This window comes from Myodes glareolus, chromosome 3 (genome assembly GCF_982192425.1).
Source record: "Myodes glareolus chromosome 3, mMyoGla1.1, whole genome shotgun sequence".
NCBI lineage: Eukaryota > Metazoa > Chordata > Mammalia > Rodentia > Cricetidae > Myodes > Myodes glareolus.
The window spans coordinates 62,310,426-62,334,824 of record NC_142028.1 but is presented as its reverse complement, the minus strand read 5'-3'; the positions used below and the strand labels follow the sequence as shown (position 1 = coordinate 62,334,824).

The 24,399-nt window shown below is 43.8% G+C and overlaps 1 protein-coding gene across 4 annotated transcripts in view; it reads right to left on the bottom strand.

Annotated features, from left to right (window-relative positions):
• The window catches only part of Phactr4 (phosphatase and actin regulator 4), an 80,879-nt gene that overhangs the window by 17,919 nt on the left and 38,561 nt on the right, over positions 1-24,399 (bottom strand). For 3 of the 4 annotated variants that reach the window (XM_087904533.1, XM_087904534.1, XM_087904532.1), the window contains 6 exons: positions 22,883-23,056; positions 20,257-20,337; positions 16,048-16,212; positions 11,057-11,434; positions 3,640-4,231; positions 2,606-2,793 (listed from right to left, as the gene is read on the bottom strand). In XM_087904533.1, the coding sequence (XP_087760659.1) occupies positions 2,606-2,793; positions 3,640-4,231; positions 11,057-11,434; positions 16,048-16,212; positions 20,257-20,337; positions 22,883-23,056 (1,578 nt within the window). The remainder of the gene's footprint in view (positions 1-2,605; positions 2,794-3,639; positions 4,232-11,056; positions 11,435-16,047; positions 16,213-20,256; positions 20,338-22,882; positions 23,057-24,399) is intronic. The other variant, XM_087904535.1, reaches the window with a different exon arrangement.

Below are 24,399 nucleotides of genomic sequence, written 5' to 3'. Positions count from 1 at the left end.
GTGAGAATTAATTTTTTATTTTAATTTTTATTTATTTATTTGTTTGTTTGCTTGTTTCTAGAGACAGGGTTTCTCTGAAGCTTTGGAGCCTGTCCTGGAACTAGCTATTGTAGACCAGACTGGCCTCGAACTCACAGAGATCCACCTGCCTCTGCCTTCTGAGTGCTGAGATTAAAAGTGTGCACCATGACTGCCCAGTTTTATTTATTTTTTTATTTTATGTGCACATTAGTCAGGGTATCAGATTCTCTGGAACTAGAGTTACAGACAGTTGTGAGCTGCCAGGTAGGTGCTGGGAAACGAACCCGGGTCCTCTGTAAGAGCAGCCAGTACTCTTAACTGAGCCATTTTTCTAGTTCCCTTATTATTTTGTTTTATTTTATTTTATTTTGTTTGTTTTTCAAGACAGGGTTTCTCTGTGTAACAGTCCTGACTGTCCTGGAACTTGCATTCTACACCAGGCTGGTCTTGAACTTACAGAGATCTTCCTGTCTCTGCATCCTGAATGCTGGAAATAAAGGTGTGTGCATCACCGCCCTGACAGTGAGAGTTTCTAAAGACGGAATCTAGTCTGCTCTGGGACAGTCCTCTGACTTAAAACACGAAAGCTTTTATATTAGTAGATCTTGTCATCTCTTCATCACTGTTTTGAGAGAGTCTTGCTATGTTGCCAGGCTGCTCTCAAACTCCCGGGGTCACTTAATCTCTTACCGCTGCCCCTTAGAAAGTGGACTGGATGCAAAATTCAAGATGTCATTGTTTTTTACTGCTGAGTAAAACTCCAATGTGTATATGTTCCACACATTCTTTAACCATTCTTCTATTGAGGGGCACCTAGGTTGTTTCCAGGTTCTGGCTATTACAAATAGTGCTGCTATGAACATAGTTGAACAAATGCTATTGTGGTATGATAGGGCATCTCTTGGGTATATTCCCAAGAGTGGAATTGCTGGGTCCTGAGGTAGGTTGACTCCCAGTTTCCTGAGAAACTGCCACACTGATTTCCACAGTGGCTGCACAAGTTTGCATTCCCACCAACGGACGAGTGTTCCCCTCACTCCACATCCTCTCCAGCATAGGCTATCATTGGTATTTTTGAGTTTAGCTATTCTGACAGGTGTAAGATGGTATCTCAAAGTTGTTTTGATTTGCATTTTCCTGATCGCTAAGGAGGTTGAGCATGACCTTAAGTGTCTTTTGGCCATTCGAAGTTCTTCTGTTGAGAATTCTCTGTTCAATTCAGTACCCCAATTTTTAATTGGGTTAATTAGAGTTTTAGTGTCTAGTTTCTTGAGTTCTTTGTATATTTTGGAGATCAGATCTTTGTCTGATGAGGGGTTGGTGAAGATCTTCTCCCAATCAGTAGGTTGCCTTTTGGTCTTAATGACTGTGTCCTTTGCTTTACAGAAGCTTCTCAGTTTCAGGAGGTCCCACTTATTCATTGTTGCTCTTATTGTCTGTGCTACTAGGGCTCTACCTAGGAAGTGCTCTCCTGTGCCTATGCCTTGTAGACTACTTCCCATTTTCTATTCTATCAGGTTCAATGTGGTTGTCATTTTCCTCCTACTCTTGCTTTCTTTGCTGTTTGGAGACGGGTTTTATGTAGCTGGCACTCCCACACTCCCCTTCCCTGCCCCCATTTCTCCAGAACCCATTTTTGGTTTCTGAGCTAATTTGGCAGTTTGGGCTATGCTCCAACTAATGTAATCCTTTTGCTTTAGACTCTCAAATGCTATGGTTATAGGTATGAGCTACCACATCCAGGAAAACACACTTTTTAGTTTAGTTTATCAAAAAGTTCATTATAATAAGAAAAATCATCATTTATCTCTTTTATTTAAGTCTTTCCTTTAAGATTTTTTTAATGACGTATGTATGTTTATATCTGTGTGGAGGTATGTGCACATTGAGTGTAGGTTCCTTCAGAGGCCAGAGGTATTGGATCCCCTCGAGTTGGGAGTTACAGGTGGTTGTGAGCTACCCAACATGGGTGTTGGGAAGCAAACCCAGGTCCTCTGCAAGAGTAGTATCCATTCTTAACTGCTGAGCCCGTTGTTCTCCAGCATCTTACCTCACTCTTCAGTGTAATCTCTGTTCCAGTTTTTCTCTATTATTCTTAGCTTTAGTACTGAGCACTGAATCCAGGCTCTGTGCTTAGCACAAGCTTCACAACTAAACTATACCACTGGTCTCTGAGGAAGCAGATCTAAAATATAAACCAAGAATCTGAATGATGATGGCACACACCTTTAGTCCTAGCACTAAGGAGGTAGAGGCAGATAGATGTCTGTGAGTTCAAGGCCACCCTGGTCTATACAGTGAATTCCAGGCTACACAGTTTATCTCAAATTAAATAAAATAAATCCAAATGATTCTGTCAATGTGGCTCCCTCTCATGGCTTCCTTCAACAGAGGCACGCTAAAAGGGAGACAGAGTCCTTCACAACCAGCCTCCAACAGCCAGAGGACTCCACGGAACAGGATACCTGTTTTCCACACTTGCTGGGGATCCAGCTCATGGACAGAGAGTTTGCCTGGCATGTGTGGTGCCCAGCCCCCAGCATGACAAACAAAAGAACTTTCACACTTTCCCTCCGTTTCTTACTCTGATGGCTTTCATCTTCATCATCTTCATCTTCTTCGTCTCGATACTGAATGGGGCCCTCTGAATCGGAGTCACTCTCCTTCCCTTCCTCTTGCAGACACGGTGGTAGTTTAGGAGTGCCCGAGGTAGGTGTCATATCTTCAGCAAATGCCAATGGGCAGGTCTGCTCTTCTTCATCATCATCTGGACTAACAAATGAACATAATATGGTTTTGCCTTTTCAGAAACAATGAGGCTTTTCAAAAGGACAGAAACATATACGAAAAGTCCATTAGTAGAAGACACATAAATCCCTGTTTTAACATTAAAACTCTTCGGGGCTAGAGGAATGACTCAGAGGTTAAGAGCACTGGCTGCTCTTCCAGAGGTCCTGAGTTCAATTCCCAGCAACCACATGGTGGCTCACAACCATCTGTAATAGGTAATGGATGCCCTCAGACAAAATACCCATACACATTAAAGGATACAAATAAAAGTAGTTATAAAAAAACCAAACAAACAAAACATTAACATTCTTCCCCAGAAGCTTTTTAGTATTCATGAATCTAAAAAGCACTGGGTTCAAATCCTTCGCTGTTTCTTAGTAGATACTGATACATTTCAGAATTTGCCTAATTTCATTCACAGAAGTCTTTAGAGTAGACATTCCCCTTATTTAGGTTTGAGATACTAAACAAGAGAGAGGCTGAGTGACAAGCTAGGATTTGGAGAGATGTGATAACCCAGGGCTTCTTCATTATCAGCAAAAGTTTGAAGCACCATGTATTACATGTCTATCAAGTAAAACTTATAGTGTTAATATTCACATCTACAAACAGGCACTTTTGGTGTTGACACAGAAATCATCATAAAAATCCATTTACAAAAACACAAGTTGAGAGAAGTCAGCAGGGTAAAAAAAAGCCGTTTCTAGAACTGACACTCCTGGCAGAGCATTTCTTGAACTTTAATTTGCCCACATTTTCTGAGGCTGTTTCCCATGTGAGGCTATGTACACTAAGCACAGGAACAGGAGGCAGGCAATGAACACTCACACTTTAAGCATTTCAATCGTGATGGGAAGTGACCTGGTCCGCCCCAGGGTACCACTGTCCTCAGAGAAGCTGTCACTGCTCTCAAACAGCAGGGAATGAGCTCTGTGAGCGCCTTCCAAGGGAGGAGTCATGGGAAGGGGGCTAGTAAGGGCCTGCTGAATTCGGATATGCAGTGGGAGTGGGGGCAGCCTGGAGGGTATATGGGGCTCCCCAAAACTCTGGTCCTGTATCTTCTTGGGGACTTCCTTTTTCTGATCTTCCTGCTGGGAGAGGTCCTGGGATAGATCTAAAGGAGGGGAAAACTCAACTTCTGGCACAATTTGAAAAGTCTTAGCAGGGAACGATGGGGAGCGTGGTGGCTCTGGAGGTATGTGGGTAGGCAGCGGGGGCGATGGGGAGGACGGCGGGATCATCAGCGGTGGTTCCCACACAGAGACAGTTTTTTCTCTTTGATCACTTGCTGTTTTTGTTGTGGGTGAAGCAGCAGGCTCTGAGGTGGATCCCAAGGCTGACGGAATGCCTCTTTTGGGTGGTAAGGGTGGGGACGGTTTCGGCAACAGTGTACCACTGCTTATTGCTTGGGACAGTTCAGCTGGGAAGAAGAGAGCAACACATTGTTAATACAGCCTTACAAGGCACAGAACACCCAGGTCAGAGTTGAGGTCAGAACTAAGCTTTCAGGCAAATTATATAATTTCATGGCTTTGAAATTTATAATTTATTTTTTAAAAATATTTATTTATTACGTATACAATATTCTGCCTGCATGTATGCCTGCAGGCCAGAAGAGGGCACCAGATCTCATTACAGATGGTTGTGAGTCACCATGTGGTTGCTGGGAATTGAACTCAGGACCTTTGGAAGAGCAGGCAATGCTCTTAATCACTGAGGCATCTCTCCAGCCCCGAAATTTATAATTTCTTAAATACCTGAAAGAAACTTGGTATTTATCCAGGTAGGAGATCTAATGAGTAGTAGAGCTGTAAGAATGTTAATCTGATGACTAACATTTAATTACTATGATGATACATATGACAACTCTCTGAGCTGAAAGAATAAACAGAATAGATCCAGAAAAAAAAACTTACTAAAAAGTTGTTTGTAACTGGGCATTGGTAATAAATGCCTTTGATCCCAGTGCCCAGGAAGCAGAAACAGTTGAATCTCTGTGAGTTCAAGGCTAGCCTGGTTTACAGAGACAGCCAGGCCTACATAGAAAAACCATGTCTAAAAAAAAATGTCTTTTTTTATTTTTTTATTTTATGTGTATGAGTGTTGTGCCTACATGTATGTCTGTGCCCCTCATAATGTATCTGGACCAGTGCCTCCAGAGGCCAGAGAGAGGGCAGTGGATCCCCTGAAACTAGAGTAACAGACAGTTGTGAGCTGCCACGCGGGTGCTGGGAACCGAATGTAGGCCCTGGAAGAGCAGTCAGTGCTCTTAACTGCTGTGTCATCTCTCCAGCGCCGTGACCCCAGCACTCAGGAACAGCAGCACAAGGTCATGACCAGACTTCTCTGCACACATAGCTCCAGGTCAATCAGGGCTAAATGGCAAGACTGTCTTCTCTGTGGAGCTGGGGATGGGGAGGGTAGAACAACGCTTAACAAAATTTGATCTTAAAAACCCAACCTGGGTGGGACAGGATGGCTCAGTAGGTAAGGGCACATACCTCCAAGCCTGATGACCTGAGTTTGATCCTTAACTCACAGTGGAAGGTGAGAAGCAATTCCTGAAAGCTGTCTTTTGACCTTCACAGTACACTGTGGTGTGTGTGTATTGACACTCACACATAGCATGTATACACACACCCTAATAATTAAATAAAACCAAAAGCACCCCAATTTCTTGGGCATTCTTACATTATCCTGTTAAATGATGAGACCTTAATATCTCAGCTTTGTATTATATATTGTTCAATAAAATTCAACAAAGTTATTTAGTAAGTCTTGACTTATATGGCAAATACAAATCCCTTCAAAGAAACTAAATTTTTTTTTTTTTTTTTTTTTTTTTTTTTGGTTTTTCGAGACAGGGTTTCTCTGTGGCTTTGGAGCCTGTCCGGGAACTAGCTCTTGTAGATCAGGCTGGCCTCGAACTCACAGAGATCCACCTGCCTCTGCCTCCCGAGTGCTGGGATTAAAGGCGTGCGCCACCCACCGCCTGGTTAAACTTTTTTTTTAATGTTTTTTTTAAAAAACTGCTGGGCAGTGGTGACGCACACCTTTAATCCCAGCACTCAGGAGGCAGAGGTAGGCAGATCATTGTGAGTTTGAGGTCAGCCTGGTCTACAGAGCTTGTTTTAGGACAGCCAAGGCTACCAAAAAAAACCTATCTAAAAAAAAAAAAAAAAAACCCAAGCAACTTGGGGGTAACTGGTTCTTTTTTTATGCCAAGTAAATCATGAGGATCAAACTGAGTTGTCAAGCTTGGTGATAAGGACCTTTAACACTGGGCCACTTCAGCAGACCTATCTCCATGCCTTCCTCACCAGCACCACCTGAGGTGACTAGGGAAAACAAGGTCTCATCTTATTTTTTCTTCTTCCAGAAAGAAAACTAGAAGTTAAACACTAGATAGCTTGCCTAAGATCACACTACAAACAAGCATGGCCTTTAGCTGATACCCAGGGTACCCATGTTGTTAGACTGTGGCTCCTCCGTTTCCTACTAACCCTGATTAGTGAGCACACCTCTTAATGCTTTGTGCACCATGTTCACTTTGCGTTGCACTCTGGGTTTGATGGCAGAACAACTCTTGCCTCCATCCGTAGCATGTTCACAGGGATACACATAGGTGCTCTCAATATATGTTTATGAGACGTTCTTACTCCATAGCATGATGGCATATATCCCTATTGATCTTCCCAGAGCCCACATGACTCAGGCATTAATCTATGTAAGAAGCACATCATATGGAAGCTAACCTGTGAACCAATTAAAGAGGCGTTCTTTTGATGAGCAACCTCTAATCATCTATCTGAATCTTTTATTTTTGTTTCTCCAATGTTCTCAAAGAATCTTTAAATTTGGGCTGAAGAGATGGCTCAGTGGTTAAGAGCATTGCCTGCTCTTTCAAAGGTCCTGAGTTCAATTCCCAGCAACCACATGGTGGCTCCCAACCATCTGTAATGAGGTCTGGTGCCCTCTTCTGGCCTGCAGGCATACACACAGACAGAATATTGTATATATAATAAATAAATAAATATTTTTTTAAAAAAATCTATAAATTTCCCCAAATAAAATGTTATTTGCCCTTAATTTCATTCCATGTATAAATTCAAAGAGTGAGCTGGTCTTGGCTGCCATATCACTTATCCTAACCAGTCTTCACAGAGGGCATTTTATGTTGGCACTGTAGTACGTGCTACAATCTCAGCAGCGAGAGGAGCATGAGAAGTTCAAGATCATCCTTGCTACAAAGTGATCTCAAGGACTGGACTACAGATGAGACCAAGTCAGAAAAACAAAATAAAATCAATTAAGAAACTAACAAATAAACCTCACCCCAAACAAATAAATAAAAAGAACAGCTTAGGAAAACACTGCACCTGATATGCAAAGGTAAGAACAGCAGTTAGCTGCTCCATCTACAATAAAACTGTCTCTAGACAGACTTCAAAATAGGGCTTCTCTGTGTAGCCCTGGCTGTGTTGGAACTTACTCTGTTGATCAGGCTGGCCTCGAACTCACAGAGATCCACTGGTCTCTGCCTCCCGAGTGCTGGGATTAAAGGTGTCCACCATCACAACAAGAACCATATTTGAGCACTTTGATTTTGTTTTTGGAGACAGAGTTTCTCTTTGTAATGACAGTTCTGGCTGTCCTGCAACTTGCTCTGTAGACCAAACTAGCTTTGAACTCACAGAGATCTGCCTGCCTCTGCCTCTTGAGAGGTGGGATCAAAGGTGTGCACCACCACCACCCAGGCGAAAATTTTAACTTTTAATTTATTTTTCCCGAGATGGGGTTTCTCTGTAGTTTTGAGGCCTATGCTGGAGTTGGCTCTTGTAGACCAGGCTGGCCTCGAACTCACAGAGATCTGCCCGCCTCTGCCTCCTGAGTGCTAGGATTAAAGGCGTGCGCCACCATCACCCGGACCATTTTGATTTTTAATTGATGAAGTAAATTGCTTTATTTTTTTTAAATATTTATTTATTTATTATGTATACAATATTCTGTCTGTGTGTATGCCTACAAGCCAGAAGAGGGCACCAGACCTCATTACAGATGGTTGTGAGCCACCATGTGGTTGTCAAGGAATTGAACTCAGGACCTTTGGAAGAGCTGGCAATGCTCTTAACTACTGAGCCATCTTTCCAGCCCCGCTTTATTTTTCTTGAAAGAGAGTCTCACTAAGTAGCTTCTAGGTTGACCTAAACTCACTATGTAGACCAGGTTGGCATGGTCTTAATCTTGATTTTTAAGATATTCTTTCACTGAGATCTGAGACTTGCCTGACTGACCTATGACCCCGAGAATCCACCTGCCTCTGTTTCCCTAGCACTCACAGTGCACCACCACACACACTTTTTTTAAAATGTGTATTCTAGGGGTCGAACACGGGTCCTTATGATTACACAGGCTGTGCTTTACAGACTGAGCCCTTTCCTGGGCCCTAAGTGATCTTTCTTTTTCTACTTTTAGAACTTTATTTTATTTTTATGTATGTTTATGTGTGGGTGCCTACAGAGGCCAGGAAAGGGCATTGAATGCCTGGGAGCTAAAATTACAGGACATCAAACCAACTAGTCTCAAAGAAGAGGAGGTGACCTTAACTGCTGAGTCATCTCTCCAAGACACCCCCAACCCAACCTATCATTCCTAAGGATTTCCAAGTAACAGCTGATAATAAACCATCTGCGATCATAATCCTTTTGTGACAAAAATGGTATTTTAGGATCAAAGCATTAGGAAGGTCACTAATTTTAGAATAAAGTCTAACCTTTAAGTCATACCTATTTAATTTTAATAAAAACTCTGTGACTTAACCATTTTTCTTCTGTGAAGACATGTCATAGAACAATGTTGATTCTTAGGGCCTACTGCTCCGGGCTATCAATTCTCGAACTTACTATGTAGCTGAGGATGACCCTAAACTCCTCCTTCCCCAGTGCTGAGATGATAGGTGTGCAGTACCACAGCCAGCTAGTGATTCTTTGTGCTGCCATAACTGAGTAGCAGTGTGTAACATGCTGGACTAGCAGCCCCTGCGAATCTATCAGAAATACATGCTCACAGGCCCTAGGCTGGGCTTGCTGACATCACAGCCTCTGGAATCAATGCCCCCTCATCCACCCCACATCCTTCAGGGTGAACTCAACCAACAGCGTGGTGATCAGAGGTGGGCTTCTGTCCCACCTCGTGAGTCACATCGTCCGCACTCCTCACTGCCTCTGCAAAGGGACACCATCGTTCACCGCAACCCATGGAGGGTTTGAGAGTCCATGTGAAAGCTGCTCCTCAGGCTCCTCAGAGCTAAGTCAGGACAACGTCCATTGAGGCCACAATATCACAATGAGTTTCATCCTCTTCCTACACCAACCTGTCGATCCTGAAGCCTCATTAAGGTTCTAGTCACTCCACCCAGCTGAGTGACATCGGAGTCTTAATGAGTATACTTTTTATTCATTAGTTGGGAAATCATTAACAAGAACTTTAAGCAGGTTAAACCTAATATTATTTTTCCTGAAAAATTACCATTTCATTATCTCTGAAATTCTTATCAATGACAGCTTTTTCCTTTTTCCTCCCTTTCTGGAAAATTCTTGTACAAAGTGCAATTATGATAGGAAAATAGACCAAAACAAGACTTTAGGAAAAGTCAAAGTAATTTCCTAAGCCTATAAACACGCACTGTACACTTCCCTGCTTTCGTTTTGTAGTGCTCCTGAGTAGCGAAGCCAGGCCTATCATGTGATAGTCCAGCACTACACATTGGACGCACGGATACACGCGTGCACACCAGTTGTATCCTTAGCCCTCACTGTTCTTTAACATTTTAAGATAGGGTCTCACTAAGTTCAAGACTGGCCATGAAGGCCTTGAATTTGCAATCCTGAGTAGCTGAGATCATAGGCATGTTCTAGCAGGTCTGGCTTCCTTTATCACCATTTTTTAAAAAAAGTCAATCAATGTATCAATCTATCAACCTATCAGTCTGTCTGTCTGTCCATCTATTTTTGAGGCAGGATCTACAGCCCCCAAGCTGGAACTTGCTATGCAGACCAGGACAACCTCAATTTTGGCAAACTCCCCTGTCTCCACTTCCTGAGTGCTCAAGTTTACAGTGTGCCGCCGCACCCAGCAAGAGCAGCACTTTAACTCTGTCCAAGATAAAATACGATGTTATCCGTACAACTTAAATACCTCTGTAGTTCCCATGAAGATACTATGCTGAACACTGAATCACAAGTCAAGACACTGACAAAACCATCATTTTAGCTACCAGACTTATGTTTAAAGGTAGTATTGATAGTTTAAAGTAGATGAGACATTTGCCTTGCCCTTTGTACACTGTGCCACTGTTCTCATTTTCTCAGTGAAACCAAAAGCAATTCCATGGTGGTCAAGTTTGGTTTTGCCTTCAATATCCAGTACATCTACTATATTTAATGTATTTTCATTATTGCTGTTTTTGTTTTTATCAGAAAGAGAGGAGTTGAGATAGTTTCATGTGGCCCAGGCTAGCCTCAAACTCACATATCCAAAGATGAATACTTCCCAAGTGTCCCCAATGCCCAGTTCTAGGGGATATTCTTCTTAAATTTTCAAAATTGTAATGATCAAGTAAAGAGAACAAGCAGTGCTTAAGTTAGTTTTGTAATACTTATATAATAAACCCCCATATTCAGATAGACACATATGCAGGCAAAACAATATATTTGAAATTAAAAAACAAAACAAAACAAACTTTTCTCTCTCTCTTCCTCTCTTCTTGAGACAGGTTTTCTCTGTGTAGCCCTGGCTGTCCTGGAACTCATTTTGTAGTCCAGGCTGACCTCAAACTCACAGATTTGCCTCCCAAGTGCTAAGATTAAAGGTGTGCACCACCACCACCTGGCTCTAAAACTTTTCTATATTGAGAATATTCAAAGAGATGAATTAGAAAACTCTTCCACAGGGCTGGAGAGATGGCTCAGTGGTTAAGAGCACTGGCTGCTTTTTCAGAGGTCCTGAGTTCAATTCCCAGCAACCATATAGTGGCTCACAACCATCTGTAATGAGATCTGGTGCCCTCCTCTGGCGTGCGGGCATACATGCAGACAGAACATGGTATACATAATAAATAAATAAATCTTTAAAAAAAAAAAAAAAAAAAAAAAGAAAACTCTTCCACAGATCAAATCAGAATCTAGTAGTTATTCAATAAAATAACTGTTCAAAACTAAACCAAACACAAAATCTGAAGACTTACCAATGACAGGGTTGCTGTTTCTGTGAGCTGGTTTAGGGGGTGGGATGGGGGGTTGCTTGGCAGGGGCTGTATGAGTGACAGTAGTGTTAATGCTGGCAGGAGCAGCAGGCAGAGTCCTGGGGGCTGGGGTAGGGGTGACAAAGGAATTAGCAGTCTTTGTCACGTTTGTGGCAGCAGTGGTGACAGCAGGTGTGGTGGTGGTAGAGCCAGAAATGGAGGACAGGGACCTCGCTGCACTGCCAGACATGGCATCCTTTGCTTGCCCTTCACTTGCTTCGGAAGAAGAGGACGAGGATCTGCTTGGAGGGACCAAAGGCTGCTTAGGTGCATGCTCAGGGGCAGACTCGGCTTCAGAGTTGGGCTGGCTTCCGGTTGAGCCTATGTAACAAAAGACATGATTTAAAAAGGAAGAGAGACTGAAAATGTGAACACATTTACAACCAACGTCATCAATGAATTTACAGATTAGTGTATAGATCACGTTCCAGATGCCTTCAACATGCTTAGGGAGTGTCCATAAGAGAGGTCAGTAAGGGTAGTGATGCTTCATACATCACTAAAGAGCCTCCTACCAAAGACATCTCAGCTAAGTGCCTGCCATGCAAGCATGAGGACGGAGTTCAGATCTCCACTACTGTGTGATGCCTTGATTGCATTCTGACACTCCCAAGATTGACAATAAAGTTTGTTTTGAATTAGAGGGCGGGGCTGACCAAATTTAACCATAGAGGTTTTAGAGGATGGAGGAAAGATAGACACAGAAAGTAGTAGGCAGGGCTTGGAGAGGGTCTCAGCCCTTTTGGATGGAGGAACGAAAAAGATAGGAAGTCGGGCTGAAGAGATGGCTCAGAGGTTAAGAGCACTGACTGCTCTTCCAGAGGTCCTGAGTTCAATTCCAGCAACCACATGGTGGCTCACAGCCATCTATAATGAGATCTGGCGCCCTCTTCTGTCATGCAAGCATACATGGAAGGAATGTTGTATACATAATAAATAAATAAATCTTTAAAAAAAAAAAAGATAGGAAGTCACTGGTTGCTTCTCCAATGCTTCTCTAATCATGCAGGTTCTTACCCAGAATTCTTACTAATAAAGAATAATTAGATAATCACATTTACATAAAAGCTAGGCTCTAACCCTAGTGCTGTGCTGGAGGTGGAGTTAGAGACAAGACCACTGGAGTTTACTGGCCATCCATTCTAGCCAAGCAGTGAGCTCTGGGTTCAGTAAGAGATGCTGTCTCAAAATAAATAAATAAACTGCGTGGTGGTGGCAAAAGCCCCAGCACTCGGGAAGCAGAGGCGGGCAGATCTCTGTGAGTTTGAGACCAGTGTGCTCTATACAGTGAGTTTCAGGACAGCCCACAACAGTTAAACAGAAAAACCCTGTCTTGAAATGTTGGGAGCCACCTGGAGGCACAGGTGGTCCTGCAGTTTGGAGGTAGCCACGTGGGGCTGAGCAACCCTGCCTGCACCCTTGCCTGCACATGCTCAGAACAGCAGAATGGCATTAACCAATCAGGACAGCGTTCAAGCCGCTCCACCGTTTAAAAGCAGCTGCCTCGGGGCCCAACGCTCTCTCTCTAAGCTTTCTCTCGTCCCTGCTCTATCGTCCCTTCCCCCAATTTTCCTCAAGGGAATGCTCCAAATAAAGATGTGACCAGAGAAGGAATTCTCGTTTTTGGTGGGGTTCATTCCTGCTGGACAGGATGGCGCCCCGCAACTGGTGCTCGAAACTCCGGACGCTGAGGGACCCTGACAACTACGCCGGGGGACCCTGAGAAAGCCCGGGAGAAAAAGCCAAGATCAGACACCAGCACAGAGAGCCTTGAATTTCAGAACTCTGAGAACATGGAGCGGTGAGTGACGTCGGTTGAAATCCCCAGAAAGGGGAGGAAAAGAAATGTAAAAAGGAATTTCAAAGGATAGGCCTAAATAGAAAAGAAAATACAAAAAAAAAAAAAAAAAAAATCAAAGTTAAGGTATCTGAAAGAAGGTACAGAAAGCAACGGGGAAGAAAAATCCCTTAAGTTCAGTGCAGGAGGAATGTAAACAGCAGCAAAAAAGGCGAGGTAACTAAGGCGGGACTTTGAGGACGATGGGGTACGGGAGACCGCGGCTTCCGCTCCCTCTCCGTCCACCTGCGTACTCGCTGATAGAGACTGGAGGCAACAGTCTCGTAGGGAGGCAAACTTGATCACTGCCTTCCCTGTTCTTAAAGAGCCACAGAGCTTTTGGAGGTGATTTTCGCCTAATTTTGTTAAGAGAGCTCAGTCTCTGGCTCTCACGTACAAAAAACTTTAATTTTTGACTGAGAAAGACAAGCTGCTTGATCGTGCTGAGAGTGCTGGCGGCAGCCGGCCCGCCTTTGAGCGGTAATGCCTGATTAGAAACACGGAAGTGGGCCAGGCACGGTGGTGCACACCTGTAATCCCAGCTACTCAGGAGGGAGACGCAAAATTGCACTCTCCAGTGCTAGCTCGTTCGGGAGGCGTGGCCATGCTAACCAGTTGCTGGCGGGAAATTTGCTGGAGTCCGCAGAGGCCTGCGAATAGCCAGGTCGCGGGCGGGCTAAAGTCCGTGTGACATCAGAGGCCTTCTGGCGGGGCTATGGTTTTTGGAGGACTTTTTCAGCACCTGAGCGGACTCGCCTGACTGAGGCGGAAGCTGCGTGGTGAGCAGCGGCGCCATAGAAAGCAGAGAGGAGCTGAATCGGCTCTGCGGAAAAACTGTGTTTCCATAGCAACATGGGCGAGCGGGGAGGTGAGTTCCCAGAGAACGGGGCTCTGCGCGCAGGCGGACCGGGCAGGAGAAGCCCCCCCACGGGTGGGCGGATGCCCCCCCTCGCCGGAGCTTGGCGGTGCGAATTCAATGCCTGAGGTGAGGCTGAGGTACAGTTCGCAGTTACGGGATAACCGGCGAGCCCGCCCACGGCCCGGGGCGGAGCCATGCCTTTGGGCCATGCGGAGCGCGCCATTATGGGCTTCAGAGGCGGAGCTGTGGCAGCCGCCGCTGTCCGCTGCTGCCGCCGCCCTCAGCCAAGGTCGCCAAGAATTTAGTCAGATAAAAACATTTGTCGCCAAAAATTTAGTCAGATAAAAACATTTATCCCCTAAACAACGTCCCTTTGTCAGCAGGAAGTAGCCAGATGATCGACGTCCATTCTCCCTCAAAGAACTGGTCCTAATTATCATAATAAAGGCGCGTCAACCTGGTTATCATTACCTATTGCCCCTGGCAACGGATGAAATAAACAATGTTACCTAGAGGTTTTTTCATCTGAATAGGGGAGCTGGAGAGATGGCTCAGAGGTTAGGAGCACTGACTGCTCTTCCAAAGGTCCTAAGTTCAATTCCCAGTGACAACTGCTTTGGTTTTTAAACAATAGAGGGGGACTACATTACCAGTGACAGCTTCCCCCAGAGAAAGGATTTCTCTTGCATTCTTTACACTTAATTTTAATTCAAAATTTTGCTGGTACAGGCAAACAAGATTTGCTCTTTGAAACGGAGACATGCAAGTCTCTAAGTTCAAAACCAGCCTACTTCCAGTACTGATTGTGCTGAATTTTTACACTGAGAGTTTTTAATACTCTTAAATGTTAATTTGGGAGGAGAGTTTTGTTTATGTTTTTCTAGGAATGCTGACATACATCTGGATGCCAGCGAGACCGACCAGAGAGATAAAGAAGATGACCCAATGGATGCTGAATGTCCTGCTGTGGAAGATTCGTACGGAGACAGCAGAGATGACCTTCTGGGCGGTGCCAAGAGCAGCTGTCTCACGTTATCGCCTTGAGCAACACCCTGTGCAACCTCTTATCTCTTAACAATTTTCTGACTGACTCTACTCTGCCTTTCTCCCTCCTTAGGAATGGGTGGGAGCAAAGATTCTTGGCATGCTGTGTCTAGGTGGAAGTGCTGTATGTCTTTGATTGGTGTGCTACCTGCTAGCCCAAGTGAGGTGGGGACCAGATTGAAGAATAGTTTTGCCTTATTGCTCTTAAAGACAATAATTAGGGGGAGATGTTGGGAGCCACCTGGAGGCACAGGTGGTCCTGCAGTTTGGAGGTAGCCACGTGGGGCTGAGCAACCCTGCCTGCACCCTTGCCTGCACATGCTCAGAACAGCAGAATGGCATTAACCAATCAGGACAGCGTTCAAGCCGCTCCACCGTTTAAAAGCAGCTGCCTCGGGGCCCAACGCTCTCTCTCTAAGCTTTCTCTCGTCCCTGCTCTATCGTCCCTTCCCCCAATTTTCCTCAAGGGAATGCTCCAAATAAAGATGTGACCAGAGAAGGAATTCTCGTTTTTGGTGGGGTTCATTCCTGCTGGACAGGATGGCGCCCCGCAACGAAAACCAAAATTAAAAAAAAAACAAAACAACAAATAAAACTAAATTTTAGCTGCCCCCCCCAAAAAAGGTGAAGAGCAAATAACAATGCCAACTTCTAGTGCCCACATGTGTATAGACCTGCACATAAAAGTGCACACGCAAAATTCCTTGGGAAGAACACATATGTGGAACTTGACAAAATCCTACAGAAAGGCTAAGAGTGATGGCTCCCATCCGAAACCCAGCGTCTGGGAGGCTAAGACAGCGAGACCACCATGAGATGGAGACCAACTTGAGCTACAGAGTGAGACTCTGTGTTAAAGAATGAAGGTGGAGAGGTGGGCACGGTGGCACACAACCTTAATCCTGGCACTTGGGAGGCAGAGGCAGGAAGATCTCTGTGAGTTCAAGGCCAGCCTGGTCCACACATAGACACACTGTCTTGAAACAAACAAGTAGAGAAAAAAAAAGGGGGGGGGGACAGGGAAAGAATCACAAATTTAGGAATTTGGGGGAATGGCTGGGCATTCACAAGGGCAGAAAACTGCAGTTTCTCAAGAACATGAATCCCTCTCCCCTATCTGACTTCTCTCTCCCACAGTCCTCTGAGGTAAATGAGAACATTCTATGGCTTTCAGACTCAAAAACCCACTCTTACCTAGTCTCTTCTTTGAATCCTCTTCTGGAGTAAGATTCCAAAGACTTGATGCTCTCACTGGCTCTTCCTCCACTAGGACTGGGCTAGATGACCTGGCACTCCCTATGGGGGTGGTGTGGCCATTCTTTAATGTGGCATGGCTCAGTTTTCCTGCATCCTCATAACCTGCAGGAAGAATGAGAAAAACACTACATGATAAACCTGGCATGGTCAGATGGGAAGAGCTGGTGGTTTCTAATCTCTCTTACCTCACTCTCTAATAGATAGGCTTCTTGTGAAGTCTGTTATCTGGAGCCTCGCAGTATTAACAGAAATAGAGTTCTTCTTCCAAAAGGTAACTTATTACCAAGTACATCAAGTAACTTGCTACATAAATAGTCTATCATATGTACATATCACGATGTTAAGGTGGGGGCACAGCTCAGTGGCAGAATACTCGCCTAGCATATGTAAAGCCCTGTGACTGACACCAGCACTGAGGAAGAAAAGCACACTGTGATAGAAAGGCTCCAGAAGTCTACCAGGTGGATGAAAGATAGTCTGTTTAAATTAAGAAAATGGGGGAGGGGTAGTTGGAAAAATGGCTCAGTGGTTAAAGAGCACATTCTGTTCTAGCAGAGGACCTCAGTTCAGGTCCCAGCATCCATGCCAGGCAGTTCACAACAACCCGGAACTACAGCTCCAGTGGACTTTTTTTTTTGAAAGATTTATTTATTATGTATACAACATTCTGCCTCCAAGTATGCCTGCAGGCCAGAAGAGAACACCAGATCCTATGATAGACAGTTGTGAGCCACCATGTGGTTGCTGGGAATTGAACTCAGGACCTCTGGAAGAGCAGCCAGTGCTCTTAACCTCTGAGCCATCTGTCCAGTTCCGCTCCAGGATCTTTTGCTTCTGACCTATACACTCCTATATGCACACTCCACAACACAGATACACCAAACACAGATATGTAATTTAAAAAATAAGTATTTTAGTTGAGTCATGGTGGTGCAGGTCTTTAATCCCAGTACTTGGGAGGCAGAAGCAGGCGGATCTCTGTGTGTTCAAGGCCAGTCTGGTCTACAGAGTGAGTTCCAGAACAGCCAGGGCTGTTACACAGTGAAACTCTGTTTTGAAAAACCAAAAAAAAAAAAAAAAAAAAAGCTTCAAAAAAATAGCACTAGTATATATAAAGTATATATAAAGGGTAAAATTATGATCAGGGACTGGCAATGAGTGCAGTACGGTAGTGACTTGGTATACACAGTTATGAGTAGACTGTAATGGTTACCGGTAGGACTGTAAAGACAGCTAGGAGCCAGGCTATAAAGACTATTTAAGACACAAAAAGGAGCTAGAAATAAATCCTGGATGAAACCAAAAGCCCAAGGACTAGAAGGACCAGGGAGGTATAATGTTGATTACCTTGTGGAAGGCTGGCTCTGAAAGCTGTTAGGAGGGTTATAGACAGGCAGTGACTGAACAGGAAGAGCAAGAGAAACTATTGCTTTGATGCACATGAAAAAATAGCAGGGGTGACTGAGGGCAGTAGTAGTGGGAGCCTGAGGGCGTGACAACACAATACACACAGTGATTCCCTACACACTAAACTCCAAGGAAGGCCACTAGCCTGGAGGTGGCGAGAAGCCCTGCAATTATCACACACTGCTACAGGAAAGTGAAATTCTCTCAAGGAGCAATTAGACAAACATCCTCAGCTCCCCAAATTTTCCTAGACTTATTTACAAGACAAAGCTGAAAATAGTGAGGTCGGGGGCTGGAGAGCTGGCTCAGTGGTTAAGAACACTTGCTGCTCTTCCAGAGGGCCTGAGTTCAATACCAAGCACCCACTTGGCAGCTCACAGCTATCTGTTACTCCAGCTGCAGGTGATCCAATGTACTTCTCTGTTATCCAAGGGCACAGACATACAATTAAACAAAACACCCATATACAAAAAAATATAACTATATTTAAAAAGGGAGGAGGAGGCTGGAGAGATGGCTCAGGGGTGGAGAGATTGCTCAGAAGTTAAGAACACTGTCTGTTCTTCCAGAGGTTCTGAGTTCAATTTCCAGCAACCACACAGTGGCTCACAACCCTCTATTAATGAGATCCAGTACCCTTTTTTGGCATGTAGGCATACATACAGGCAGAACACTGTATAATAAATGAGTAAATAAGTAAATAGATATATCTGTATTGAAAAGAAAGAGAGAAAAAGGAAGGAAGGAAGGAAGGAAGGAAGGAAGGAAGGAAGGAAGGAGACAGAAAGAAAGGAAGACAGGCAGAAAGAAAGAAAGAAAGAAAGAAAGAAAGAAAGAAAGAAAGAAAGAAAGAAAGAAAGAAGGAGGGAGGGAGGGAGGGAGGGAGGGAGGGAGGGAGGGAGGGAGGGAGGGAGGGAGGAAGACAGACAGACAGGTCACAGGGTGGTATTAGTGTCCTTTCTTGCTTCCACAGTAATGCTTAGAGTAACATCATTTAAAATCTGCTTTATTTTTGTGTGTGCACACACATGTATGCTCATCTCTTGATATCTTTAGCATTAGTCCAGTAAGTTCTCACAGACCTCTCACAGCTCCTCTCACCCAATGCATCACCTCCACTAAGAGATTAGACAGCGGCCTTCAAGCGTGCCCAGTAAGCAGTGGAGTTTAGACTAGAAGCATTGAAGAAAAGACAATAAGTAGAGAAATCATAAAGCATTTTTACCTACTTATTTGTTTTGATGCAAGGGCTCATACTCAGCCTAGACTAGCCTTGAACTGGATCAAGCTGGTTCTGTCTCCTAGTGTTGGATTATAGGTGTGACATACCACACTTTGGTCTACTTTTATTAAATTAATTAATTGGTTAATTATTAAACTAGCTTTTCCAGAAAGAGTCTGTGGCTGGCCTAGAGTTCTCTCTAAATACCAGGCTGGCTTTTAATTTAGTAATCCTCCTTTCTCCATCTCCTGAGATTATAGGTATGTATCACTATGTACAGTTGTAGACTTTAGTTTTTATTTCCTTTTGTTTTTTGAGACAAGGTATCACTGTGTATTCCTGGTTGGTCTAGTCACTCTTAGATCAGGCTAGTCTGGAACCCACAGAGATCTGCCTGCTTCTGACTTCCACGTGCTGGGACTAAAGGTGTGAGCCACCATGTTTGGCTTTTTATTTATTTTTAAAAATTATTACATTCTTTTATGGGTGTATGCATGTGCATATATGTGTCATGGATCATATGTCACAGAACACATTCTGAGATCAGAAGACAACAGTTCTCTGTAGGTACCTTTACTTGCTGAGCCATCTCTCTAGCAATGTATTTTTAATTTTATTATTTAAAATTTTTGTTTTGTTTTTTGAGACAGAGTTTCTCTGTGTAGCCCTAGATATCCTGGAACTCACTCTGTAGACCAGGCTGGCCTCAAACTCAGAGATCCACCTGCCTCTGCCTTCACCTACTCTGCTGGAATTAAAGGCGTGCTCCACAACTGTCTAGCTAATTTTTTAAAAATCTTTTGTTTTTGGTTTTTATGTGTACTAGTGTTTTGTTTGTATATATGCATGTATATGCACCACATGCTTGCCTGGTGCCAGGGGAAGCCAGAAGAGGGTGCTAGATCACCTGGAACTGGAGTTACGGATGGCTGTGAGATACTATGTGGGTGCTTAGAATTGAACCCAGGTCCTCTGTAAGAGCAGCAAGTACTCTTAACCACTGAGCCATTTCCTTATTTTTAAGAGAGGAAGGGAGCAAGATGGGAATTCTGCAAAAGTAGTGATTGTTCCGCATATGAAACTGAAGAGAAATTGAATAAATCAAGGTACAGTACTATTTATAATCCATTGCTGCAGAACAGCCATACAAGACCGCCTCAGCATCACTAACGAGCAGTGGGCATGGAAACCTCAGTGAGTGATCACCGTAAGATGAGCTTGGAAGCAATTTGGTCAAAACACCAACAGGCAATCTGAAGTAATTGTCACCATGGTAGGTGACAAGTTGGAGGAAGACACATGGAATTTTTGCTCCCAGGACCCTTCACCAATCATCCTATGTCTCAGCTTAAGAGTGAAGCAGACACCTGGGAAGAAATAGGCAATCATTTTTTCAAGTGTTCCTCCACCATATCTACAGAAAGAATAAAGCAAAGCAGAGAATTCCAATCCCTAGTGAGACCCAGCCAAAGACCACATGTACAGAGACAGGCATATGCTGATTGTCTGGAACTCACCCTGCTCAGGGTCTTCCAACAGAACCCCTCTTTTAACCAGCTCTTCTCTTGGTTTTCGCATAGATATTTTTCGCTCTAAAACTAACATTAAATTGGAAAACACAACTCAGAAATGTGGCAGTTGGAAGGTCAACATAACTCTTAGCATTATAAGTATAAAAGAATAAAGTGGTTCACATTTCTTTGTATTCTTAAGGGAAAAGAGGACAGGAAAACTACCTTTACATTAAAAAAACGTAGCTGAGAATGGTACCATATGTCTGTAATCCTAGCACTTGGGAGGTGGGAGCAGGAGGATCAGTTCTAGGATAGCCTCAGATACATAGCAAGTTCTAGACTAGCATGGGCTACACAAGACTGCTTCAAACAAAACAAAAATCATCACTTGAGAGGAACATGATGATGAATACTGCTGAGTTTGAGGCCAGTCTATGCTACACAGTACTTGGCCAGCTAGGACATGGCAAGATTCTGACCAAAACAAAGCAAAATTGCAGGGTTGAGAGAGCAAAAGCAGTGATTGCCTAGCATGTTCAAGGCCCTGGGTTCCACACTTAGAACTAGATACAAAACCAAACAACAAAGCATCTAAATTTATTTATTATTTGCACTGGGACAGTGTCATTCTCCAAAGAAGTCATATTCACATGTCTTTGGCTTAATCAGGGCTTCAATAATAAGGTTTACAGATAAGTCATGCTGCTGAGACACGCGCTAAGCGAAAGAAGCACCTTAGATCTGCTACAGTACAGGTGCGCCAGTCTGCATATTCCCATCCGGCCCTTTTATTTTCACATTTATTTTTTTTGGGGGGTCTTACAATGCAGCTCTGACTGGCCTAGAACTCACTATGTAGCCCAGGCTAGTCCCCTACTCATGGCAACCCTCATGTTCCTGCCTCTCACATACTAAGATAACAGGTGTGCAACATGAAGTCTGTCTTTACTGAACAGAATCAATCCCATCAAAATACAAACCTTGGAAGGAGGCTACAGAATATAAGTGTAAGCCAGGCTTGATGAAACAGACCTGTAAATTTCAGTTATTCCAAAGGCTGAGGCAGGAGGATTATCATGGTTAATTTAAGGCAGTCTGTGCAATCTAGTAAGAACCTGCATCAAAATAAAAAATGGCAAGAGGGCTCAGTGGGTAAAGGTACTCGTTGCCAAGCCTGATGGATGGAGTTTGATTCGTGGAACCCACAGGGTGGAAGGAGAGAACAGACTTGGCAAATTGTATTAGACCTCCCCTTGAGCTGTGATCTGACCCAACAAACACACTGAAGGCTAAAACAACTGGACACCATGGCCCACCATAGCACTTGGGAGGCCGAGGCAGGGTGAGTGCTACAAATGAGGCCATCCTAGGCAAGAAAGAAAATAGCAGGTCAGACGAGACCCTGCATTAAAAAAGAAAAAATAAAGATGGCTGGGGTTGTAGGTCAGTGTAGCACACTTGCCTAGTCTCGTATGTACCATTCCTTAGGTTCATAGATTTAATCCTCAATACACAATGCAAATGAAAGCAAAGGCTCAGTGAGGAACACTCATCGGTCTAAATCTAAAAGAATGAATTCTCCGAGTAGGAGGTTATGTAAGTTTAGGGAAAGATGAAAAAGCCTGGTATTTCTGAAACAGGAAACTCAGCTGGTGACATATGTGCCTTCAAGCCCAGAGCCCTGGGTTCATCTCCAGCATCCTATAAATTAGATGTATAGCACATACCTGTAGTCCTAGTGCTCAGGAGGTAGAGACAGGAGAACACAATTCCAAGATAACCCTTGCTCTATAAAGGGTACAAGGACACCCTGATACACGAGACTGTCTGCGAAATTAATCAACTATTAATTATATAATAGAACTTCCCCTCCTTTTGTTGTTAATTGTTTGCCTCAGATAACCCAGACTGACTTTGAATTTTCTGCCTGGCCAAGGATAACCTTAAATTCTTGATCCTCCTGCCTCCACCTTCCAAGTGCTGGGATTACAGCCTGTACCACAAACCCAGCTAAATCAGACAATTATTCTTTTTTTATGTGTGTGTACAATTTGTATATATATGTGTGCAAGCACACTTGGGCATAAGCATGACATGATATGCGTGTGAATGTCAGAGGTCAACCTCCAGCATCAGTTCTCACTACTTTGGTTGACTGAGATGGCCTCTTGGGTTTGCTTGCTCTTTTCCCACTGCATGCCAGCTGGCCTCGGGTTCCTGGCAACTCTCTGTCTCGGCCTTTCATCTCCCCACAGAAGCACTGGCTTACAATAGCATGTGTGATGAATCTGGCTTTATCTAACTCAGGCCCTCATGTTTGCATCAAGCGTTTTCTTTACTTGCTCAGTTACATCCTCAGTACAAACAGGGAACTCTTAAGTTAGAAGTCATATTTATTTTTATTTTTTGAGACAAGGTCTTGAAACCATGGTTAGTGCCAAAGTTGGCCTGAAATTCAGTTTATGACTAAGAATGACCTTGGGCTCTGGTCCTTGGATTTCTGATCCTCTCCTCTGCAGGGACTTCAGGAGAACAAAAGTACATCAGGTCCTCTGTACTAACAGAGAAGAGCCCAGGCAAGAACTCCGCCCTCACTCGTTAGAACACACATCTAAATCTTAGCACTCACCTTCTGACGTCTCTTTAAATTTATCACTACTTTTTTTTTTCCTCCATTTCCATGGCTTGAAGATCTTGCCAAAACCTGAGAACTTGCTTTTTCTTTTGGTGGGAGGTGTTGTGTCTCCTGCTTCCACATTGCCCATGACCATGTCTGGGTCTCCAGAGGGCTGCTCTGCTTCTTCTGTACATGGAGGAGGACGGGAAGAAAGAACCAATTTATTATTCCTGTATAACCTCTAAAAATGTCCCCTCTCTTCCTGTGCCCATTGGAAAGGATGGAGCAATGATAAACAATCATGCAGACAGTCCACACTCTGGACACCACATGGACAGCAAAAGCCCAAACTCAAAACTTAGATCCCCATAGAAATCATTTTTCATTTAAGAGAAAAATTCAGTATGATGATGAGGACCCCTAGGTCTACATCTTTAGCACACACAATGCAGTCATCCTCTGAGTTCTGTGTTCCTGAAGCAGGGAATTCCACTACTAACGAGTCACTGTTAAATAATTTATTACCCCCTCCCAGCAGTTTTCAGGATTTAAGCAGTTCGGGGAAGGGCACTTCATCAAGAATTGACACCTTGGATCTGTTTATCAGATTTTCTCCCCTCACAAAAAGGGCTCTGAATAACTGGAAGACTGGGTGGAGACTGAGGTGGGGAAGGGACAATAGAGAGAAGATGCTTTGAAATGGAGGGAATTAGAGGAGAGTAGAGGGGAGATTCTGCTCTGCCATCATCTTATTATTTAGAGAAAGTCCTGATATTAAAGGCATTGACACAAAACACAGAAAACACGCTACAAGTTCAGGACTGAGATCAAAGGTCCTGAGGGCCTCGTGATGACAACACATGCAGGGCTTTAATGGTAAAGAGAGTAGCAGCCAAGGGGCGGGGCAGGAAGGCAACAGAAAAAGCAGGAAAGCAACACAATGCAGCCTTGCACTCCACCTCCTGTCCCAGAGTTCTCGGGAGAAGTCTAGAGGAAAGAAAAAGCTCTGTGGACTCACTCCTGGGATTAAGGTGCAGTCGCTACTTCACAGAATGCATCAATCCACACATTTGTAAAATATTTCATATTGGAAGCAAACAATGTTTGGGGGCAGGAAGAGTTTAACACATTTACTAGAAAAAAATGATCTCCTTTTTAACAGTGAATGTTTGTGTTATTGTTATTTTTCAATTACACCCACCTTCCCTCCCCAAGACAGGGTTTCTCTGTGTAGTCCTGACTGCCCTGGAATTCACTCTGTAGACCAGGCTGGTCTTTAACTCACAGAGATCCACCTGCTTCTGCGCCACCACCGCCCAGTAGAAAGTGTTTTCTTTGCTTTTCTCTTCATATGTACCGAGTTTTGTCAAATGTTTTAGGAGACCAGAACCTTGCTTCATACAGTGGGCAAGGTCACACCCATTCCTGCACTTTAAGTTTTCCAATTCATCCATATTAATATTTACCTACTCATCTGTCTATCTTTGTATTCTTATTTTTGCTTGTTTTATGTGACAGGGTCTTAAGTT